Genomic DNA, 19,183 nt, shown 5'->3' on the forward strand with positions numbered 1-19,183 from the left:
GAATAAATCAGAAGGGAAATAAAAAAAGCTGCTGCTGTTCTGCTTGCACAAGTATTCAGTCCCTAGACTTGAATATTTTGTTGATCTGTCTTATACAGTACTGGTATGGGGCCAGTTATCCAGAGACCCATCCGAATTATGGGAAAGGCCATCTCCCATAGACTCCATTATAAGCCAATAACTGTTACAAATGATTTCCTTTATCTCTGCAATAATAAAATAGTATCTTGCACTTGATATAATATAATATTATTTAAGATATAATAAATGCTTATTGGAGGCAAAACAACCCTATTGGGTTTAATTAATATTTAAATGAGTATTTAGTAGACTTAAGGTATCGAGATTCAAATTATGGAAAGATCCCTTATCTGTAAAAACCCCAGGTCCCATATCTATACTAACAGCTTTAAGTGTTTTGGGGTAAGTATGTATCAGTATGGCCCACTGTCCAGGCCTCAATGGTACAGATTCTCATCGAAAACAACACTTTAAATGGGCCATTGTAGAACCTTTATCTTTTTGTTCAATGTTACTTTGGCCTTGTGTTTAGGACCATTGTCCCCTATTGGTAACTTCATGCTGTGAGGATGAATTAATCAACCATCTTGTTTAAATAGAAGGAAAAATGGTGTCAAATACAGGAGAACATTGCTATGTCAGGATGCTTGGGCGAGTTCTTACAGCAGGGCAATGATCCCAAACACAAGGCCATGGAAACACCAGAGAGGCTCAAAAACAAAAAGATAAAGGTTCTACAATGGCCCTGCTGAAGCCCTGACCTTAATTCAATAGAGAATTAGTGACACTATTTGAAACACAAACATCATCCAACTAACAGGAACAAACTGGGGAAAATCCAGACTATTAGAGGTCAATTTATCAAAATGCTTCAATGCTTTGAAATCAAATATCACACAGAATTTTTTATTGTCTAAAATAAGAGAATTAGTGAATCATCTGAATACTTGCAAGTTACTGTATTTAAAAGCCCTCTGGTTTAAATCGTTCTGCTTCAGTTTAAGGACTTGTAAACCCCCCACAAAAAATGTAATCAGTGAACAGCCTCTTTAAAATCTTCAAATACCTGTCACGCCGGTTGTTAAAAGTTGGGCTGCGGCATCCCCTTAATCTCTTAGGATTCCCTTTCCTCCTCTAACTCACTTGGCCCCTCCCTTAGAAATTAACTTAGGCTCTTGGCTAACTGAGCATACTCTGTTTTTTCTCCTAACCTCATCTCCTGAGCTCAGTTTAACCATTACAGGGCACAATCCAAGCAAGACTTTTTTATCAAAGTAAGTTCGGCCTGTGTAAGCCTGCATTCTTGTTTGTATGAATTGATGTCAGAGGGAAATTGGCCACCAGGTGAAAGCTGCTATTTGTTTTAGGAAAATTTGATGGTGCTGGCGAACAGAGGGGATATATGCAGTACAAATGATGCAGTGTGCCCGACTTATATAATTAGTAGGAAAATGTAGGGTTTGCATGTTCTTTAAGTATTTAGATTGTCTACACTTAGGGGCACATTTACTAATCCACGAACGTCCGAAAGCGTCCGAATACGTTTTTTTCGTAATGATCGGTATTTTTGCGATTTTTTCCGTCACCGCCGCGATTGTTTCGTATTTTGCGCGACTTTTTAGTCGCCGTTACAACTTTATGGTATATTTTTCGCAACTTTTTTGTCGCCGTTGCGAAACATTCGGATTGGTTTTTCCGCCGTTTACTATAGCGCAATACGAAAAAATCACGACGCCGACTAAATAATCGCGCAAAATACGATAAAGTTGAGACGGCACTGAAAAAGTTGCGACTAATACGAAACAATCGTGACGGCGACGACAAAAATTGGAATATTTTCGTTTCCAATCGGTTTTTTTCCCATTCGGGATTCAGATTTGGATTCGGGGATTAGTAAATGTGCCCCTTAGGCTAATGTAAGACAAGGCAGAAGTATACCTGTGTAATCACTGCAAGGGCCATAAGAAAGTGATGTGATCTAGGACTATTAGAAACCCTTCACCATGAAGGATGGTGTTTGAAAACTAGTTGGTTGCGCTGGGAAAATGAATAAACTAAAAATGAAACATTGGGAATCAAGTATAAATTTTTTCATCCCATTTACTAAATGCTTTAATTACCTATGAAAATGAACAGGGACATGAATAAAAGAAAGAGATAAAGTTGACCTGTTGAAGCAACATCATACTATGTGAATAACATTATACATTCTGTTTCACTCTACTATCTTAATATAACAATTACTTTTTTTTATCTATTTTTACAGTGACAACATCCAAAGGGTTTAAAAGGAGTCTCGTGGCAGGAGGTCATGCTGCAAGATACAGCCTCTCTCCTGCACTTGCACAACACTGATGCTGCCAGCTATGGATGATCTATTACAAAGCAGTATGTGCTTCAAGAATGACAGGATAATGAAAATGCTTCATCGAAGGAGGACAGTGACTTAAAAGGGTTTATCTCTCTTGACTCCATCTTTGAGCAAAAAGCAAAAAAAAAAAGAAACTTAAGAGGAAATATTCATTGAGGTGTGTTTCTAGATGCAGTGGTGTCTGCTTTATATTCACATCAGAAGTCTACATAATAACTACAGAGAAGCCTTAAGGTTATCCATCATTTTTCTTTTCAGGGGTCCAGCAATGTAAAACAAAATGGTGCGTTGCTGGACCCCTTAGTAGAAATCGATAAACAGCCTTCTCCCATTTATTTTTGTCTTATTCCGAACCACTGCAATTGTCTACACTTAACAAGAAGATACAGCAGATTATAAGAAAGAGCGGAACTAAATACATTTTGCAATTTTGAGAGTGGAACTAAATATCTAGAGCCATGTGCTCTGTCATAGAGGATGGCAATACGGATTCTGTAGTTACATGTTGGAAGAGCGTTCTCTACAATGTTCTTATCGGTGCGGTGCTTGTTCTGATCATCATCATCACCATATGTGGTAACGTGGTGGTATGTCTAGCTGTGGGCCTGGACCGCAAGCTTCGTAGCATGACAAATTGTTTTATTGTGTCACTGGCTATAACAGACCTTTTGTTGGGTATTTTGGTACTACCATTTTCTGCCTTAAACCTCTTACATGAAGAATGGCCTTTTGGGGCCACCTTCTGCAACATTTACACAAGCCTGGACGTCATGCTGTGTACAGCCTCAATTCTTAATCTGTTCATGATCAGTTTAGATCGATACTATGGGGTCACTGCCCCACTTCGCTATTCCATGCACGTAACACCTTTCCGTGTGGCTATAGCTATGTGTGTGATATGGGTGGTTTCCCTCATGGTATCTTTTCTCCCTATTCACCTAGGATGGAATACAAAAGATAAATCTATTCAGAACTATAGAGACAGCAACGACAAGGAATGTAAATTGGAACTGAACAAAGAATATGTCTTAGTTGATGGTCTGCTAACATTCTACCTCCCATTAAGCATCATGTGTCTCATGTACTACAGAATCTTTAAAATCGCTAGGGAGCAAGCCAAAAGGATTAATCACGCCAACTGTTGCAATGCACTAAGCCCCACATTACCTACTGTTCGAGAACATAAAGCTACTGTTACTTTGGCAGCTGTCATGGGGGCTTTTATCATTTGTTGGTTTCCTTATTTTACTGTGTTTACTTATGAAGGGGTGAATGAAACTGATGTAGATGAGACAGCTTTCTTAATAGTATTGTGGTTGGGTTATGCCAACTCAGCACTCAATCCAATATTATATGCTGCTCTGAATAGAGATTTTCGCACTGCATACCAGCGATTATTGCACTGTCGGAGAGTCGGGCCTCAGAACCATGAAACCCCACTGACATTACTTCATATTCGTCGTTCTGAGGACAGGACACATCAAATTATGCAAAACACACAAGGAGAAAAACTAAACATGGTTCACAATATGAATGGAAAAGAGGGAAGGCCATTTATCACAAACACAGTAGAAAGGTAACCATGACTTCTAGAATGACAAATTGGGTAAAAAGAACTGTTCTTTATGGGGGGTGATGTTTATGTCATTAATTCAGTGTAAGTGCTCATTAAATCTATTAAAGATTTTGTAATGTCTACAGTTTGCCCTGAATGATCATCCATGGTGACCAATAATAGGTTAATTAACTAGACCAATCTTCGTTCATTGCACTGAACCATTTTTGACTTCACCTAACCTCATAGCATTTTATGGTCTAAAAGAGGTTATTTCAGTGAAATTTTGGAGTCCTGCTCCCCCTAATGCACTGTAAACAGGGGAAGGTTTCCTCATCATTATGACCTAAATTGTAGTAAATAAACATTGGGAAACAGACACTCATGCAGAAACTGTGCTGCTGTCTTCTGCACTGTCTTTTGTCCTCCCCAAAAAAAAAAAAAAAAATATAAAGAAGACAACAGAACAGTTCTGCATGAGCGTCTGGTTCCCCATCTTTATTTACTGAAATTTACTTTGTGATGGGACCTAAGGTTAAGGAAACAGGCACCATCATTATATATCCACAACCTGGTCCGGAACCTGTTTTCATTTTGACTGACCGAAATTTTACCCTTAATTTACTCCGTAGAAATAGAAAATATTTTTTGTCCAATCCAGATATATTACTAGCTTGTTTATACAGCTCATACTAGCTAGTTTATCTCTAACGTGGTAAATACGCTTCTCCTCAGCATATATTTCTCTGCATTCCTAATGTATCTCAAATGTACTTCGTCAGTCAGATTGTATAGCTCTATTTGTCTATACCAATGTTTTCCAAACTTTGGAGTGAATCCAACTGAGGGGTGTGAAAGCAAGCATGAATTTACAGAAGGGAAAGGGACAGAGGACATAAACGATAATGCTGCAGCGCACAAGGAGGCAGCTCTTCTGAATACAAATTCTGTATGTGTTATCTCTGGAGAGCGCACTGAAATTAGCAAGCAGTGATGGTAATATATAGATGGCTCTCTTGCCATTCTATCCAATTGCACTTACTGACATGTGAGTGTGAGCTACCTCTGTAAGAAAGTGAATGATGTGCATTGCAGCTAGGTGTGCAGATTGCTCATAGAGCAGATATTCTCTTTGACAGAGTGCTTCCTGTCTGAACCCTACTGTGAACATGCTTAGTAGAAGGAGAAAGCAACAGAGAGAAAACCATGGACAGCATTAAAGGGGAAATTAAATTAAAGAGTAAGATAAAGAGGAAAAAGGACATATGAAGGAAAAATATAAAAAGTTATATAATAAAAGGCACTAAGTTTGCCCAGGAGCTGTTACCCCTAGCAACCAATCAACAGGTAGAATTTACTGGTCACCTGTTTAAAAGCAGAAACCTTATTGGTGGCTATTGGTTACTGCTACTGGGCAAACTTAATGCCTTTATTACATATGAGGTTTGAATAGAAAAATAAAGAACGTATAAGAAAATTGAGGATAGGTTAAGAGAATAGGAGAGGGGATGGATAGAAAGGAAAAACAGAAGAAAAATGGAACAGAGAATGAAAGTAGAGAGCAGAAGAGAAAGGGAAGAGAACCTATATAGTTACATAGGACCAAACAACTGGATCATCTTGATATCACCCAACTTAAGCTGGCCATGCATGTAAAGATCTGCTCTTGGGCAGGTCACCAAAAACAAGCAGATCTTTTATCGATATGCCACCTTGAGGTAGGTGATATCGGGCTGATACGAGCATTTAGCCCAAGGGTCAATTAGATCAAAATGCAGTACAAGTAGGCCCTAGTCAGGTAGGCCCTTCAGAGGGCCCCATATACAGGCAGATAAGCTGCCAAATTGGTCTAAAGGTCCCGAATTGCCTGCTTAAATCTGCCTGTGTATGGACATATTAGGGAAAATGCGCTCAGCAGGTACCTCGCCTAATGAGCAGATGTTGTAATGTATGGCCAGCTTTAGAATAAGATGTGTCAGATATGGGAAAAGCTGAAGAAATAAAAATGCTAAGAGTATAAAAGATAAAATACAAAAGAGAATGACAGTATGGAAGAGAAAAAAAAGAAAGTGGTGCCAGCATAATGAGAAAGCAAAGAAAAACTAAATGGCAAAAGGAGAACTTTAGACATGGAAAGGATGGAAGAGCTGGGATGGAAATTAGAATACAAAAAGGCACAAAAGGAGAATCAGTGGTTAATATTGGAATAATGACAGACTGACAGGCAATACGTTGTTTTAACTGTACTGTTACTTACAATAGTTAGACATATATTCAGCAGAATGTAGAACAATGGATGTGTGTATGTGTTGGCTGAGGGGGCAATTAAACGATGTGCAGTAAATTGGGGCCTGAGCAAAAAGGTGATCTGCACATTCTACATGTATCCCTTTCCTACTTCTTCTTCCTTTATTATTTTTAACAACTAACCAGGAAGTTACAAGGTTCTACAATATTCATAGCGTGAGCACTTTGCTTTTGAGGCAGACTGTTTACTTTACTAGTGTGTTCAAAATATGAAAAAGCATTCCTTAGATAGGGTTATGATAAAGACGCCAGGGAAGGTGATCTCAAGAGCGCGAGGACACAAAGCAGCAGAAGAAATGACATGTGAGCTCTCGTTTACACAGTATGTTGAAAGAAGAACTACAAAGTGTTATCTAACAGTTAACCTTTTGATTTTTAATTAAAATTCCTTTTAACTGAATCTTGTCCCTTGGAAACATTATCTAAGAGGTACAGACTAAAGTCAAAGTTTACTTTAAGGGACACCACTGTGGGGATGCTTTGTTTTATAGAGAGCCTGGTTGCTATATAGAACATGTTAATAGAGGGGAAAATTAAATTCAAGCTTTTGATACTGTACCTTTAGGGCTGTGACACACGGGGAGATTAGTCGCGCCGAAAAACAAATCTCCCTTGTAGCGGGCAACTAGTCTCTAGAATGCTAGAATGTAAATTGCTGGTGGGATGGCATACGTGCCACCGTGGTTTGCCAAAGTCACCAAAGTTCCATTGAGATTAACATTCTAGCCGGTGGGATGGCATTGCGGGAAGATTAGTCGCCCGCGACAAGGGAGATTTGTCGTTGCACAACAAATCTCCCCGTGTGTCACAGCCCTTAGGATAATGTCCCACGGAAAGATTAGTCGCAGCAACAAGTCGCTCATTTTGTCTCTAAATAAAGAACAATATAAATCTCCAGTACCTAAACCGACAACGCTACTTCGAATCGCATATCGCTCCTAATCGCTGTGAGACCCCTTTTCGAGCGATGTTACAAAGAAAGCATTGCCATTCAAAACTACTGGTATCGTTTAAAGGAAAACCCATTGGGCGGGAAGTCGCTGCAATTGTTTGCAAATTTCCCCATTGGAAATGCTGGGAATTATAAAGCACTGACTTATGGGAAATACAATCTCCCCCTTGTTGAAATCTCTAGTAATCGCTTGTTAGGAAAAGATGAATGACTGGAACTCACTTTTTAAAAATCGCAGCGACTAATCTCTCCGTGGGACATTAGCCTTAGCCAGTAGAATGAAAGTAGATGCAAAAGTAATGCTGACAATACACTGACCCATCAGTATGTGATTCTTACATTAAAAAGGTTGGACTGGCTTGCCATAGTAGCAGAGGATCTCCGGGGTGGCCCCCAGTAAAGGACAATTCCTACCAGCCCTTAGTTTATTTCTACCATAGGCCTATATTACATCTATAACAAGGGTTACAGAATAAAAATGGCATCAATGGGCAATGCTCATATTTTTAAGAAAGGGAACAGTCTTGCCTTGAAGAAGTATATGAGGACAATGGAAGGCACAACAACAGAAAGGGTAACCAGGGTCGGACTGGGCCGCCGGGACACCGGGAAAAATCCCGGTGGGCCCCGGCGGGCCAGACGCGACCCTTTGCCGGCGCTCCCACTCCCGAACGCTCCTCCCCTGATGCGTCAAATTTATGCGCTCGGGAGAGGACGTCGGGTGGGGGCCCTGCGAGGGGGGTTAGGGAGGCCCCTACGGGGGGGTGGTTAGAGGACACGCCTGCAGGGCCCCTGGGACGGGAGCCCCGGTGGGCCCTTCACACCCCAGTCCGACCCTGAGGGTAACAAATAAGAAAGGAAACCAATAAGATAAAAAAAGACTGAGAATGTAAGGTGGAAAGGAAATGGTTTAGAAAGTTAAATGACAGAGAACTAACCTGTTTATTTTATTCCCCTTCAAAGCTGCTAATATAACAAGATGAAAAGCAGCTTACTTTGTGCACTTAGCATCTGCATATTTGCATTATTTTTATTTGTATAAACTCTCATACTATTTGTCTTGCCTGAAACCAATTATAATCATAGCCTAAGCAAAGCTGTATTATAGCTCCCAATGAAATGTTTGAATGCAAATGCAGAGAAGGAATATTGCCGGCTCAAAGCATGCACTAATGTTATTGCATGGAAAAAAACTGTTTCTAAGCACTATATTTGCCCTCAAATGCTCATCAAGATAATAACTTTTTGGCATACCTATTAATGCATATTAACTATATAAGTACAAAGAGTTTCTTTATCTTTAGAAGAACAGGCAGCTGGAATTGATAAGAAAAGTAAAGGAGTGTTATGAAGATAGACTTCAGCAATTAAAACGACATCGTTTTTATGTAAACCGACAGTAAACAAAACATTACACAACTACGTTAAATAAAGCTAATATATGTAACATGAGACATATTTACTATATGGTATTCTTTAGGTTAATATAAACACACCTAGGAAATCAGTAGAAACAAATCTGAGAAAACAGTCAGCAGACATTCTGTCTGTAGAACTAAGAATGTGACCCAATGTCTACACTCCTGATAACGACCAATCGGAATTTCCATTAGATAGCATGTCCTTCTGTAGATTCAAAGGCACAACAAAAGATTTATTCTTCATGACCACAGGGCTGAAGGTTTTTAACCTCTATTTTAAGCATATGAGGGAAATCTCTGGGTCTTTGGGCATAAGACTCTACTAAATTCTCATTATTAATGTACATTTTTCTGAAGAGTTATATATTTTTTAAAGTTCCTTACACTACATTAATTATAGCTAGAAATAGAATATATGTTTCAATTATTCCAGTCTTTGGGAGGTTATTTTCTTTTCTTAAAGTGATATTGACACAAAAAAAACTACTCTTTGAAACACTGATATATATTAAATGATCCCTATAGGTCATGTTTTTAACTGCTAGGGCTTCCTAAACCTGACTGTCCCTTGGCCCCTTCTCAACCTGTCAGTTATAGTTTCTAATGCTAACAGCTGCACAAATATGGCAGCCCCCTCATAGAGGAACATGGGGAATCAGATAGGTAATGTAAAAGCTCTGGGCAAATACTTCTAAGGCATAATTATAAATAGCATGCAAAGAGGTTATGAAAGATGTAAAAGAAACTTTTAATATCTCTTTAAAAAAGAAAAATCTGTTAGAATTGTACAGCAACTTGCATAGTGGTACAGCCAGTTGGGGTAAATTTATGATTGTGCAAGCCATTAAAGGAGCAGTTCAGTGTAAAAAATGAAACTAGGTAAAATAGACAGACTGCGCAAAAATGTTTTCAGTATAGTTAGCTAGGAAAAAATATAATCTATAAAGGCTGAAGTGAGCAGATGTCTAACATAATAGTCAGAACACTACTTCCTGCAAAAATCCAAAAATAGGAAAAAAAAAGCTCCAGCAGATTAACTGCAAAACATTTATTATGGGTAGTGGTAACTACTACTTCCTGCTTTACTGCTCTCTAAGCTGTTAGCAGTCAGTAACCAATCAGTGACTTGAGGGGGGCCACATGGGACATAACGGTTCAGTTTGTTTGCATTTGAATCTGACCTGCATGCTCACAAACTAACTGAACAGTTATGTCCCATGTGGCTCCCCTAAAGTGACTGACTAACTAAGAAGTTAGAGAGCTGAAAACAGGAAGTAGTGTTCTGGCTATTATGTTACACATTTGCCCCCTCCAGCCTTTATAGATTACATTTTTGGCTAACTATTTACTACATTCTATCCCTTTTACCTGGTTTCATTTTTTACACTGAACTGTTCCTTTAAGGAATGTATGCAGGAGTTTGTGAGAAAAAAACTCATTAGGTATTTTCCGCAAGTGGGCTTTCTTAAATAAGAAAAAAATTGGCACCTAAAAATTACCTCAACTAATGAGTTTTTTCCCTGAAACCCTGCATGAGTTCCTTTATGATCATTATAAATATAAACCTACCCCTTAATAACCCTTTCTAGCATTTGGCTAGATGTCCCCTTAAGATATTTTGTTCTAGGAGGACATATATGCAATATCCTATTGTATATCAATATCTTAGGAACAGTAAATACATGTAAAGTGGTGCTCATATGGCGAGCTTGCCAAACAAACAGTTCTTTGTCTGATTTGGCCACCCAGGCCAATGATCTTATCGTAATCGGTGCCTATGTTCACCTGCTGAAAGAGGACCACAGGAAAATCCTTTTCTACTTTGCATATCAAAGGCAAAAATAAGCCATGGCTGTTCATATACTGTACAGGTATCAGTAACTACACTGCTTAGTTTGATTTACCACAAAAAAGTGCAAGGTTCTAAAACAAATTGAAGCAGTTTTCCTCTTTCACCCAAAATGCAACATTCTCTCCCAAAATTCCTGCTTAATGTGCCTAATGTGTTAGTCATGGTACAAAAGTTGTGCAAGTTGCGGTGGTGATGAACAAGGTGCAACTCTTAAAGTAAGCACTGCACTTACCACAAGCTCAAGGCAAAAAAAACCCCTGGGAATTACAGGGCTATGTTGCGCCTTATTCTGCAGCTGGCGTATTGGTGCTTAGTGCAAATACAGAGGAGCACATAAAGATGCTAAAAGACAATTGAAGGGCACAATGCTACCATTTTTGCACCCATCTTAGCGCCTTGTGATCATAAATGAGGCATCATATCTGTGGCAAGCTGTACAGTAGCTGTCGTCTTAAGTACAGAACAAAGAGCTGCACCATGCACTGAATACAGCACTGTCTGCATTTGGCAGCGCTGCATTCCCAGATAGTAAGTAGCAAGTGACCTAACGTGTGTCATTCAGATGTACAGAGTAGAGGTGCACAGCACAGAGCATGGGCCATGGGCATCCATTAGTGCTCTTGCACTTACACCCAGGCCATTAATACATGAGACTTATTTTTACTGTCACTTTAAAGTGATCCTGGAAAACTTTCAAATCTTGGTTACACTTAGGCATTTTCCTTCTGACCAGCTCCCCATTTCCATGTCATTACTCTCAAAGATGAAAACCTCAGCACAATATGTTCTGATCTGCTGAATCTTATTGGTCAAATGGAATGAGGCAGCTCTGTGTAATCATCAGCAGTTGCCTTTTGTTGCATTCCAATAGGTCAGTGTGCAGTTGTGCCTAGATCAGCAGCTGCCTTTTGATCCATTGCAGTAGGTCAGTATCTGCTAAAGGGCAACATACACAGCTCACTTCTTTTCACTTTCCCTTAAATTACATTATCATATAAAATGCCCATATATATATAACTCCCTTTTTATATTCAGTTTATTTTAAAGTGAAGCTGTAGCCAACCTGAATTTGATAAGACCCTAACTATCAGAATACTGGACACAGTGTTTCCCAGCATTCATGTAACTGTTTGATCCTTTTCCCTTGTAGAGTAGTTGCTGCTTCAGTACAATTTCCAATATTCATCTTAAAATATTCATAACATTAAATGGTGTCCTTCAAATGCTATCTTATATAAAATTACCTTTTTGCTCCCTGAAGGCGCAAGCAATTTATCAGTATTAAAAATGTTCTCTATATATTGAACCTGACAAGATTGTATTGGATTTATCAAAGAAAATCAATTCTGAACAAAAACTCAATTATGGAGCAAATGATGCTGATAAAACTCTTCTATCCATCAAGTTTAACCAATTTGAAAGGAATTGAATACAATAATCATCCTTTCTCTGTGTAATTTCAATCCCAAGGAAAGTAAACCAAAATAACAAATAAATAAACCCAAGTAATCCTACATAATTATTTTTCTCTTGCATGATTTATTTCCATTTATTTATTTATTTCACTGGGTAGATTTACTTAGAGCTGGTAAGTTAAATCAAGGGCTCTCCAGCTGCTGTACGCTACAATTTAGAATTCCCCCATTATTCTGGGAGCTGAAGTTGCCAATAAGCTCTGGGCTGTAAGTTTGGCATTTCTGCCCCAGAGGGGATTTTAATTTTTTTATTTCCCTCTTATGACACTATTCAAACTCCATTTTGCTCATTCATGCCATTTGTCTGTGTGTGCTCCATATTAAGTTGATTTCTCTTGTCCCACCGAAGCTGAAATTCATTTCTAAAGCATGATTTTAATTTCCCTAGGTTGCTAAAAGTAGCATTATATACCCAAAGTGGGAGTCCATTCAATCATGGAGTGCATTTTTCCAAAAACAAAAGCAAGAAAATTTTAATCCCACGCGCATTTAAATCATTAAACTGTAAACACCTGTTTAACAAATGTGCCCAACTCCATGCGGTTGAATAAGAAATGGGCTGCCTGCAGAACTATGCTTGCCAAAATAGAAGTGGGGATGATGGGTACAGCCTTATACGACTGTTGATGACTTTATATTGCACCACGATATGGCTAGGGTCAGTGGCTCCCTAATGAACAGGGCATTGTATTGCTAAGTGGAATTCTTTGTATGTTTTGTTTGATTGGAACCATTAAAAATGAAAGGGGAAAATGGCATGTGCTGCAAGTAATGCAAGGGGGCAAACTATTGAGAATTGACACTATTGATACTACGATACTATAACAGAATACTATTTAAGGCAAAAAATTCCCTTACATTCTGTATTTTGGGATATTCGAATGTGCTGTTGGTAACTAACCAGTTACAGAACATTTTGGTATCCACTGATACAATAAAGCAGAGGTGGATTTGTTGATAATTACAGTAAAGTACATCTGTGAATTACTTCATTTTCAGGGGGCATTTAGGAAAGTTTTGATGAAAAAGGTTTAACGATTAAAGTACATGTAAACTCCCCAACACAAATATTTAATCAGTAAAGAGCTGCATTGAAATTTTAAAATACCTGCCACTCCAGTTGTTTAAAGGTTAATAATAAGGCTGCAGCATCCCCTTAATCACTCATCCCCCTTGCCCAGAAATGTACTTTGGCTGTTGGCTACTGAGCATGCTCAGTTCTTCACAGCTCAGGTTACTAAACATGCTCTACACTCTAGCAGCCAATGAAGAGATGGCATTGCTGGTTCCCATAGAAACTCTGCTCTAGCTGTCTGCTTCTTTTTTTTTTCTCCTAACCTCGTTTTCTGAGCTCAGCTTAACCATTACAGTGCTCAATTCAAGCAGGACTTTTTATCAAAGTTCCAAGTTCTGCCTGTGTAAGCCTGCATTCTTCATTGTATTAACTTTACAGCATACATGTGCTGCTTGAAGATGTGAATTTCACTGTCAGAGGTGGCGCTGGCAAACGAATGTAGTACAAATAATGCCAATTGTTTGGGGGAGATGTGCCCAACATATATACATTGCAGCCTTTATTTGCATGTCCTTTGCAAATTGAGAGACTACAATGAACTTAATGTAAAATATACATACAAAAGAATCTGGATAGACATTAGAATATCTATGACTTCAAGTCAAGAGAGGGTTTCAAATTTGTGGAGACAATAGGGTGAAAACTTTTTAAAAACTACAAGATTATAGAGAAGTGTTGCGGTAGCCATAAAAAGAGTAAGAAAATGTAAAGTTGTGACACTTTTTTATTGGATAAGCTTTAATATTTGCAAATCTTTTCAGGTATTAAGAAGTTACATATTCTAAAAACTGAAATGAAACATATACAGTAGATATACAAATGAGTCTGTTTTTTTTCAGTTTATTTCAGTTGCTTAAACTCAAAAAATGTGTAAATTGGAAACTGGTTGTTCCTTATTTGCAGCTGTAAACATGCTTCATAAATCCTTTGCTAATCCACTGGATCAGTTACTAATTTCTATTGCTTGTGTGTAAACCCAAAGGGGCAAACTTTACTCCGTGTAAAAGCATAGAGTATTTCTGCTTCATCATTTTAAAACTGAAAACCTCATTTTGTATCATTCAATATATGTTTTTATGTGCCTAACAAATCATCAGGATAGACTTGTTGCAAATTAGCAGGATTGGGGCCTATTGGTGGGTGCACTGTGAAACTAGGGTGTGATAGGTCTGCTGATGAAGCATGTGCCAGACAACAGGAACAGTCCAATGAACAGACCATAGGTCAATCCTATTGGGATCAAATTGGGTTTAAATGTCTTTAGGTAGACTAAGGTGGCCATTTTTTCCCCGGTTTGGATTTTTTAGAGCTAAAATTCACCAAAAAAAGCTGCAACTTTTCCAAGATTTACTAAGCGACAATACTGTGACAATTCCAAATCAGGCAATTCGCCATTTAAAACTTGTAGAGATCACGTAGAAGCCAATGGCAGATGTCCCTTCCCTTGAAGACCTTTCTTTGCTTCAAACCTTTTGAGATTTTCAGATTTTTTGATGCTGGTTTGAAGGTTTCACGACCTTTCTGTGACTTTTTCCACATGTGCTTTTTCAGTTCAGAATTTTTGCTAAATTTCAGACATTCGTGAAAATTCCTTTATTCGAATTTTTAAAAAGAAAAAAATTAAAAACGTTAGTGTTTTAGTAAATGTACTCCTTAAGGGATGGTGATGCACCACCAGATTGCAAACATTCTGGATAATAGATTCCATATCTGTATTCAAAATGTTTTGAGTAGGATTTATGAAAAAAATTAGTATTAGTTTAACTAGATGTTTAAATAATCTCCACTTTTCTGTCAAGAGGAACTGCCTGGAAATGTTTTACATGTAATGTTATTACTAATTGGACAATGTACAAAAATGCCTATTATATGCTTAGTTGCACTTTAATGTGCTTGATAAGTACAAAAGGTTCAAGTTTGTTGAACCAGTAAAATATAAACATTAAACTCCCAGTAAGTAGGATAGGTGCATGTTCCATTTATATTTACTAATAATAAAAAAATATTACCGGTATGTTTTTTCAAAGTGCATCAAGTACAGGTATGGGACCTGTTATCCAGAATGTTCAGAACCTGGAGTTTTTCAGATAAGGGGTCTTTCTGTAATTTTAATCTGTATACCTTATTTAAACATTTAATAAACCCAATAGGATTTGTCATACCTGAGCGGCGACGGGGACGACCGCGCCGATGCGCGTCCTCTGCTGCTCTGGCGTGCGAAGGTGCGCGCGCATCCTTATAAAGGCCGGCACGCGCATGACGTCATCGCGCTGGCGCCAAATTCAAATATTTAAAGGTCCCTCTAAGGTATTTTGATCGCCCAACTTCGGTTTCGCCTCCTAGTTCCTGCTATTGCTTGATTCTGATTCGTGTTTTGACCCTTGCCTGACCCTGACCTTGCTGATTGCCGCCTGTACTGACCCTCTGCCTGCTTTTGACTACGGTTCTGGAATCTGACTTTGTACTTCGCTGCCTGTTTGGTTTGACCTCGGCCTGATCACTTCGTCTCTTCTCCCCAATATTCTGCATACGCTAAAGTTCCCTTGCCTGCTTAGAACATCTGCCCTGGTCCTCTCACATTAAGTCCTGGCGGCACCTGAGTAGCAGAGGGCTCCTCCCGAAGCCAAAGGTGGCTGTTATAGGCAGAAGAGTGAGCTCAGACCGGGACCTTGGCTGTTGTTCTGAGTTTTGGGATACTGAGCGTGACAGGATTGTTTTGGCTCCAATAAGGATTAATTACATGTTAGTTGGGCAAAACTTAGCAAACTTGTTTTTATTTTATCATACATGTTTGGGATCCATTATCCAGAATTAATTAAACATTTTTTTAATTATTTCTTTTTTTTCTCAGTAATAATAAAAAACAGTACCTTGTACTTGATTCCAACTAAGAAAGGGAAATGGACATCTACTATTGACTTGCTACATGATCTTGCCAAGTTATAGGTGGTGAATTGCCAAATTCAGATTTTTAGCCATATGTCACAAGTTTTTTGATGAGTATTGTGGGTAAAAAAGTGTATTATGATCCAAATCAAAAATCCCCACGTCCTGACCAATCTGGATAACATATACGTTATCTATAGTTATTATATACGTTTTTGAGAAGTGAAGACCAGTTGCTATGTACATTCTTTATACAATTGTAGTGTTTTGCTAATGGGGGAAAAGGTACCCCATTATCAAGTAAATCTATACTTCTTTAAATACTATTTTTATCGAAAGTCTGTCACCCCCATACTTCACTTTTTGGTTGTGCAGCTGATAAGGCTTGGAAATTTGAGAGCTATCAGGTCGCAACAGTTGTATTGATTAATTTGGAGCAGTAAAGTAACACATTATGATAAATAAAGTACATTTGTTTTTTTATAGTGACCATGTGCCTGTATCTAAAGTACAGCCATGTATTAAGCAGCATTCCTTCGAACCCCCTTTTACCCATTACTTACCCATTCATCTGCAACATTTCCAAGAAAAATATTTACTAAGACAAAAACCTGCTGATTCTTGTTTTTCAGATGCATGTTTTGCACTAATAATTAACTGCCTATATTGCATGCCCTTTATTTTTTGAAGTTGTTTGCTTTGGGGTTTTTTGCAATTTAGTGCTGAGAAGGCAAAAAAGCTATTTCCAGAATTATTCAGTTAATCATTGTGGGATGTAAGGCCAGCATGTTAATACTTTCATCAAATAATAAGAGTAATGATTAATATCTAATTATAGACAATTTTAAAAAAATAATGTTATAGCCTGTATAAATATATTAGCCTTCTTAATATTGTTTATCATAACATGTAACCCCTTATGTGATAAAAGTTTGCCCCATTGCAGTAACTCGTAGCAATAAATAATATTTTTGCTTTTAAACAGGTGACCAGTAAAGGCTATCAGCTGACTGGTCACTATAGGTAACTAGGGTTGAAGCAGACTTTGCACCTTTTACTGTATAACCCTGTTAGTCTTTAATAATTATCTTCCAAATAAATGTAAACTTTAATTTATAGAAATTGTTAGTGACTTTTTTACCAACATCACACAAGTCAGGGTTCTCAAAATTTTCTATGTGCCTTGTAATTCTTTTTTTGCACTCTTCTCAGAATAAAAGTGCAACATAAGGAATGCTTGGGCTCCCGTAAGTACTGATCTATTATACTTTTGTGTAAACATTCTATTGACTCATTTTGTAGCAAACTATGTTTGTTCCGTAACAGGTGGAAAGTCTTCTATAGCAAATACTGTGTAGTAATACGAGAAGTGATGCTTCATTCAGAATTTATTCCCATTAAAGAAAAACTATACCTTTGAACAAATGTGGGTCTCTATAAAAATATATTGCATGAAACAGCCCATATGTGAAATTTTGATTCACCTAAATAAACCATTTTCATTGGAATCTACTTTTTAGTAGTGTGTACCATTGGGTTATCCTAAATAGAAAATTGTCATTTTAATTCACGGTGCACAGAAATAAACCAAGGGCACACATACAGTATTTGTTAGGTAATTTTAGCTGCGTTATTTCTGGTCATGTGATCTCTGAGGGAGCACACAGCCCATCACTAAATGGTGGCTCAAGGGAAAAGATGTAAAAGGTCAATATTCACTGATATATATATTCCAGTTAGGCAAGAAAAGGCACTTAATATGATATCAAATATCTGTTGGTTAAGTATCCATTCTGCGGGTATAGTTTTCCTTTAAGAAAAAGGTGGAAAGTTCTCTTTATCTAATATTGTGTAGCAATACTGTACATGAAGAGATGCTTCATTCACAATGTATTCTCATTAATGCAAAAGGAACCATTTGCTGCCCTACTAAATTGGTTAATGATAACTTTATTATTCTTTCTGCATCAGCTCAGAATATTGTGGTTACTTGACCAAGCAGTGAGTGCTACAAGCTGAACTTTGCTTCCTATTAAACCTATTTATCTACACGTCTTAACAGAAGTGAGCATCAGTAGGGGTTTTTTGTTGTTGTTTTTCTTATATATTTTGTTTTGTAATTCAGTTTGTTTGGCACAATGCAAGTTAGACGTTACCTGAAAATGAGCTTATAGCTTTAAAATGGTTTCCAGTATCCTATATATGGACATAATAAAGAACCTCTTACCTAATCACTACTAACATGAAATAGAGTTTGAGCAAGCAGCATAAGATTAGTATCTTTTCTCCTGTCACCTTGACCTTCAGAGCCTCTAGCTGCATTTTCTGTTTAAACAACGCAGTTATGTACATTTGCAGAAAGAAAAGTTGAAAATTACAACTGATACGCTGTTTTTTTGTTAGCTTTGTACTTAGCGGGTCGTGGTCTTTATAAATCTCTGTATCACCATAAATTGTTCAGCTTTAGCATTTGTCATTTTATGACATTTCCCTTGAGTGGGAAGTGTTTGCTTTAGAGAATCTTTTAATACACTTTTATTGTATAAGACTGGAGTGGATATAATGACACATTGGGCCAGATAAAGTGCAGACTGGCAGAATGAATGGAGAGCTTTCACTTTCCCATCAAACCACTCATCTTAAGGAGGTATGCGCAACAAGCTTCTGGAATTGATTTCTTTAAATAGTATATTATTTTTTAACAGTTATTTTCTTAAAAATAAAAAAGAGGAGAGGTTAAATAAGGCATACACATCTCTCAGATACTTTTATCAGCCAGCTCCATTTAAAAAGGTAAAATCAGCAGGAAATGTATGAGTTTTCCAACCAATTAAATAGACTCTTCAGATTCCTCCATTGATTTTGGAGTTGTACAGACATGCATCTGAACATGCCAGCCAGGCAGTTATAGAAGGCGGTAGGGGTCCAATCTCTTCAAAGAATAAAAATTTTCTATTCCATTTTCAAAGCTGAGAAAATAATCTGCCAAGGCATTGTATGTTTCAGGTTAGAAAGGGGAGAAAAACAATACAAATTATTTTGGAAGCAGATACAATTGCTGATTTTGTGTAATATAAATTACCTGTCTGATCCAAAAATACAATTACTTACAAAATGTAATGTAAAAAATTAAAAAAAGGAAACTTTGCGCAAAACTTATTATTATTTATAAGTGCTTTCTTTTTGTGTTTATTTCCAATAATACAGAGCATGCCTAAGTCTAAATATGGTTATGTATGTATATTTATAAAGCACTAAAAGGATACGC

At 37.6% G+C, this 19,183-nt stretch overlaps 1 protein-coding gene across 1 annotated transcript in view; it reads left to right on the top strand.

Moving 5' to 3' along the window:
* Positions 1-19,183, top strand: part of hrh2 (histamine receptor H2) — a 71,680-nt gene that overhangs the window by 31,426 nt on the left and 21,071 nt on the right. Inside the window, exon 2 of the mRNA XM_002938065.5 lies at positions 2,288-3,968. Within this exon, the coding sequence (XP_002938111.2) occupies positions 2,851-3,968 (1,118 nt within the window). The 5' untranslated portion in view covers positions 2,288-2,850. The remainder of the gene's footprint in view (positions 1-2,287; positions 3,969-19,183) is intronic.

This window comes from Xenopus tropicalis, chromosome 3 (genome assembly GCF_000004195.4).
Source record: "Xenopus tropicalis strain Nigerian chromosome 3, UCB_Xtro_10.0, whole genome shotgun sequence".
Taxonomy (NCBI): Eukaryota; Metazoa; Chordata; class Amphibia; order Anura; family Pipidae; genus Xenopus; species Xenopus tropicalis.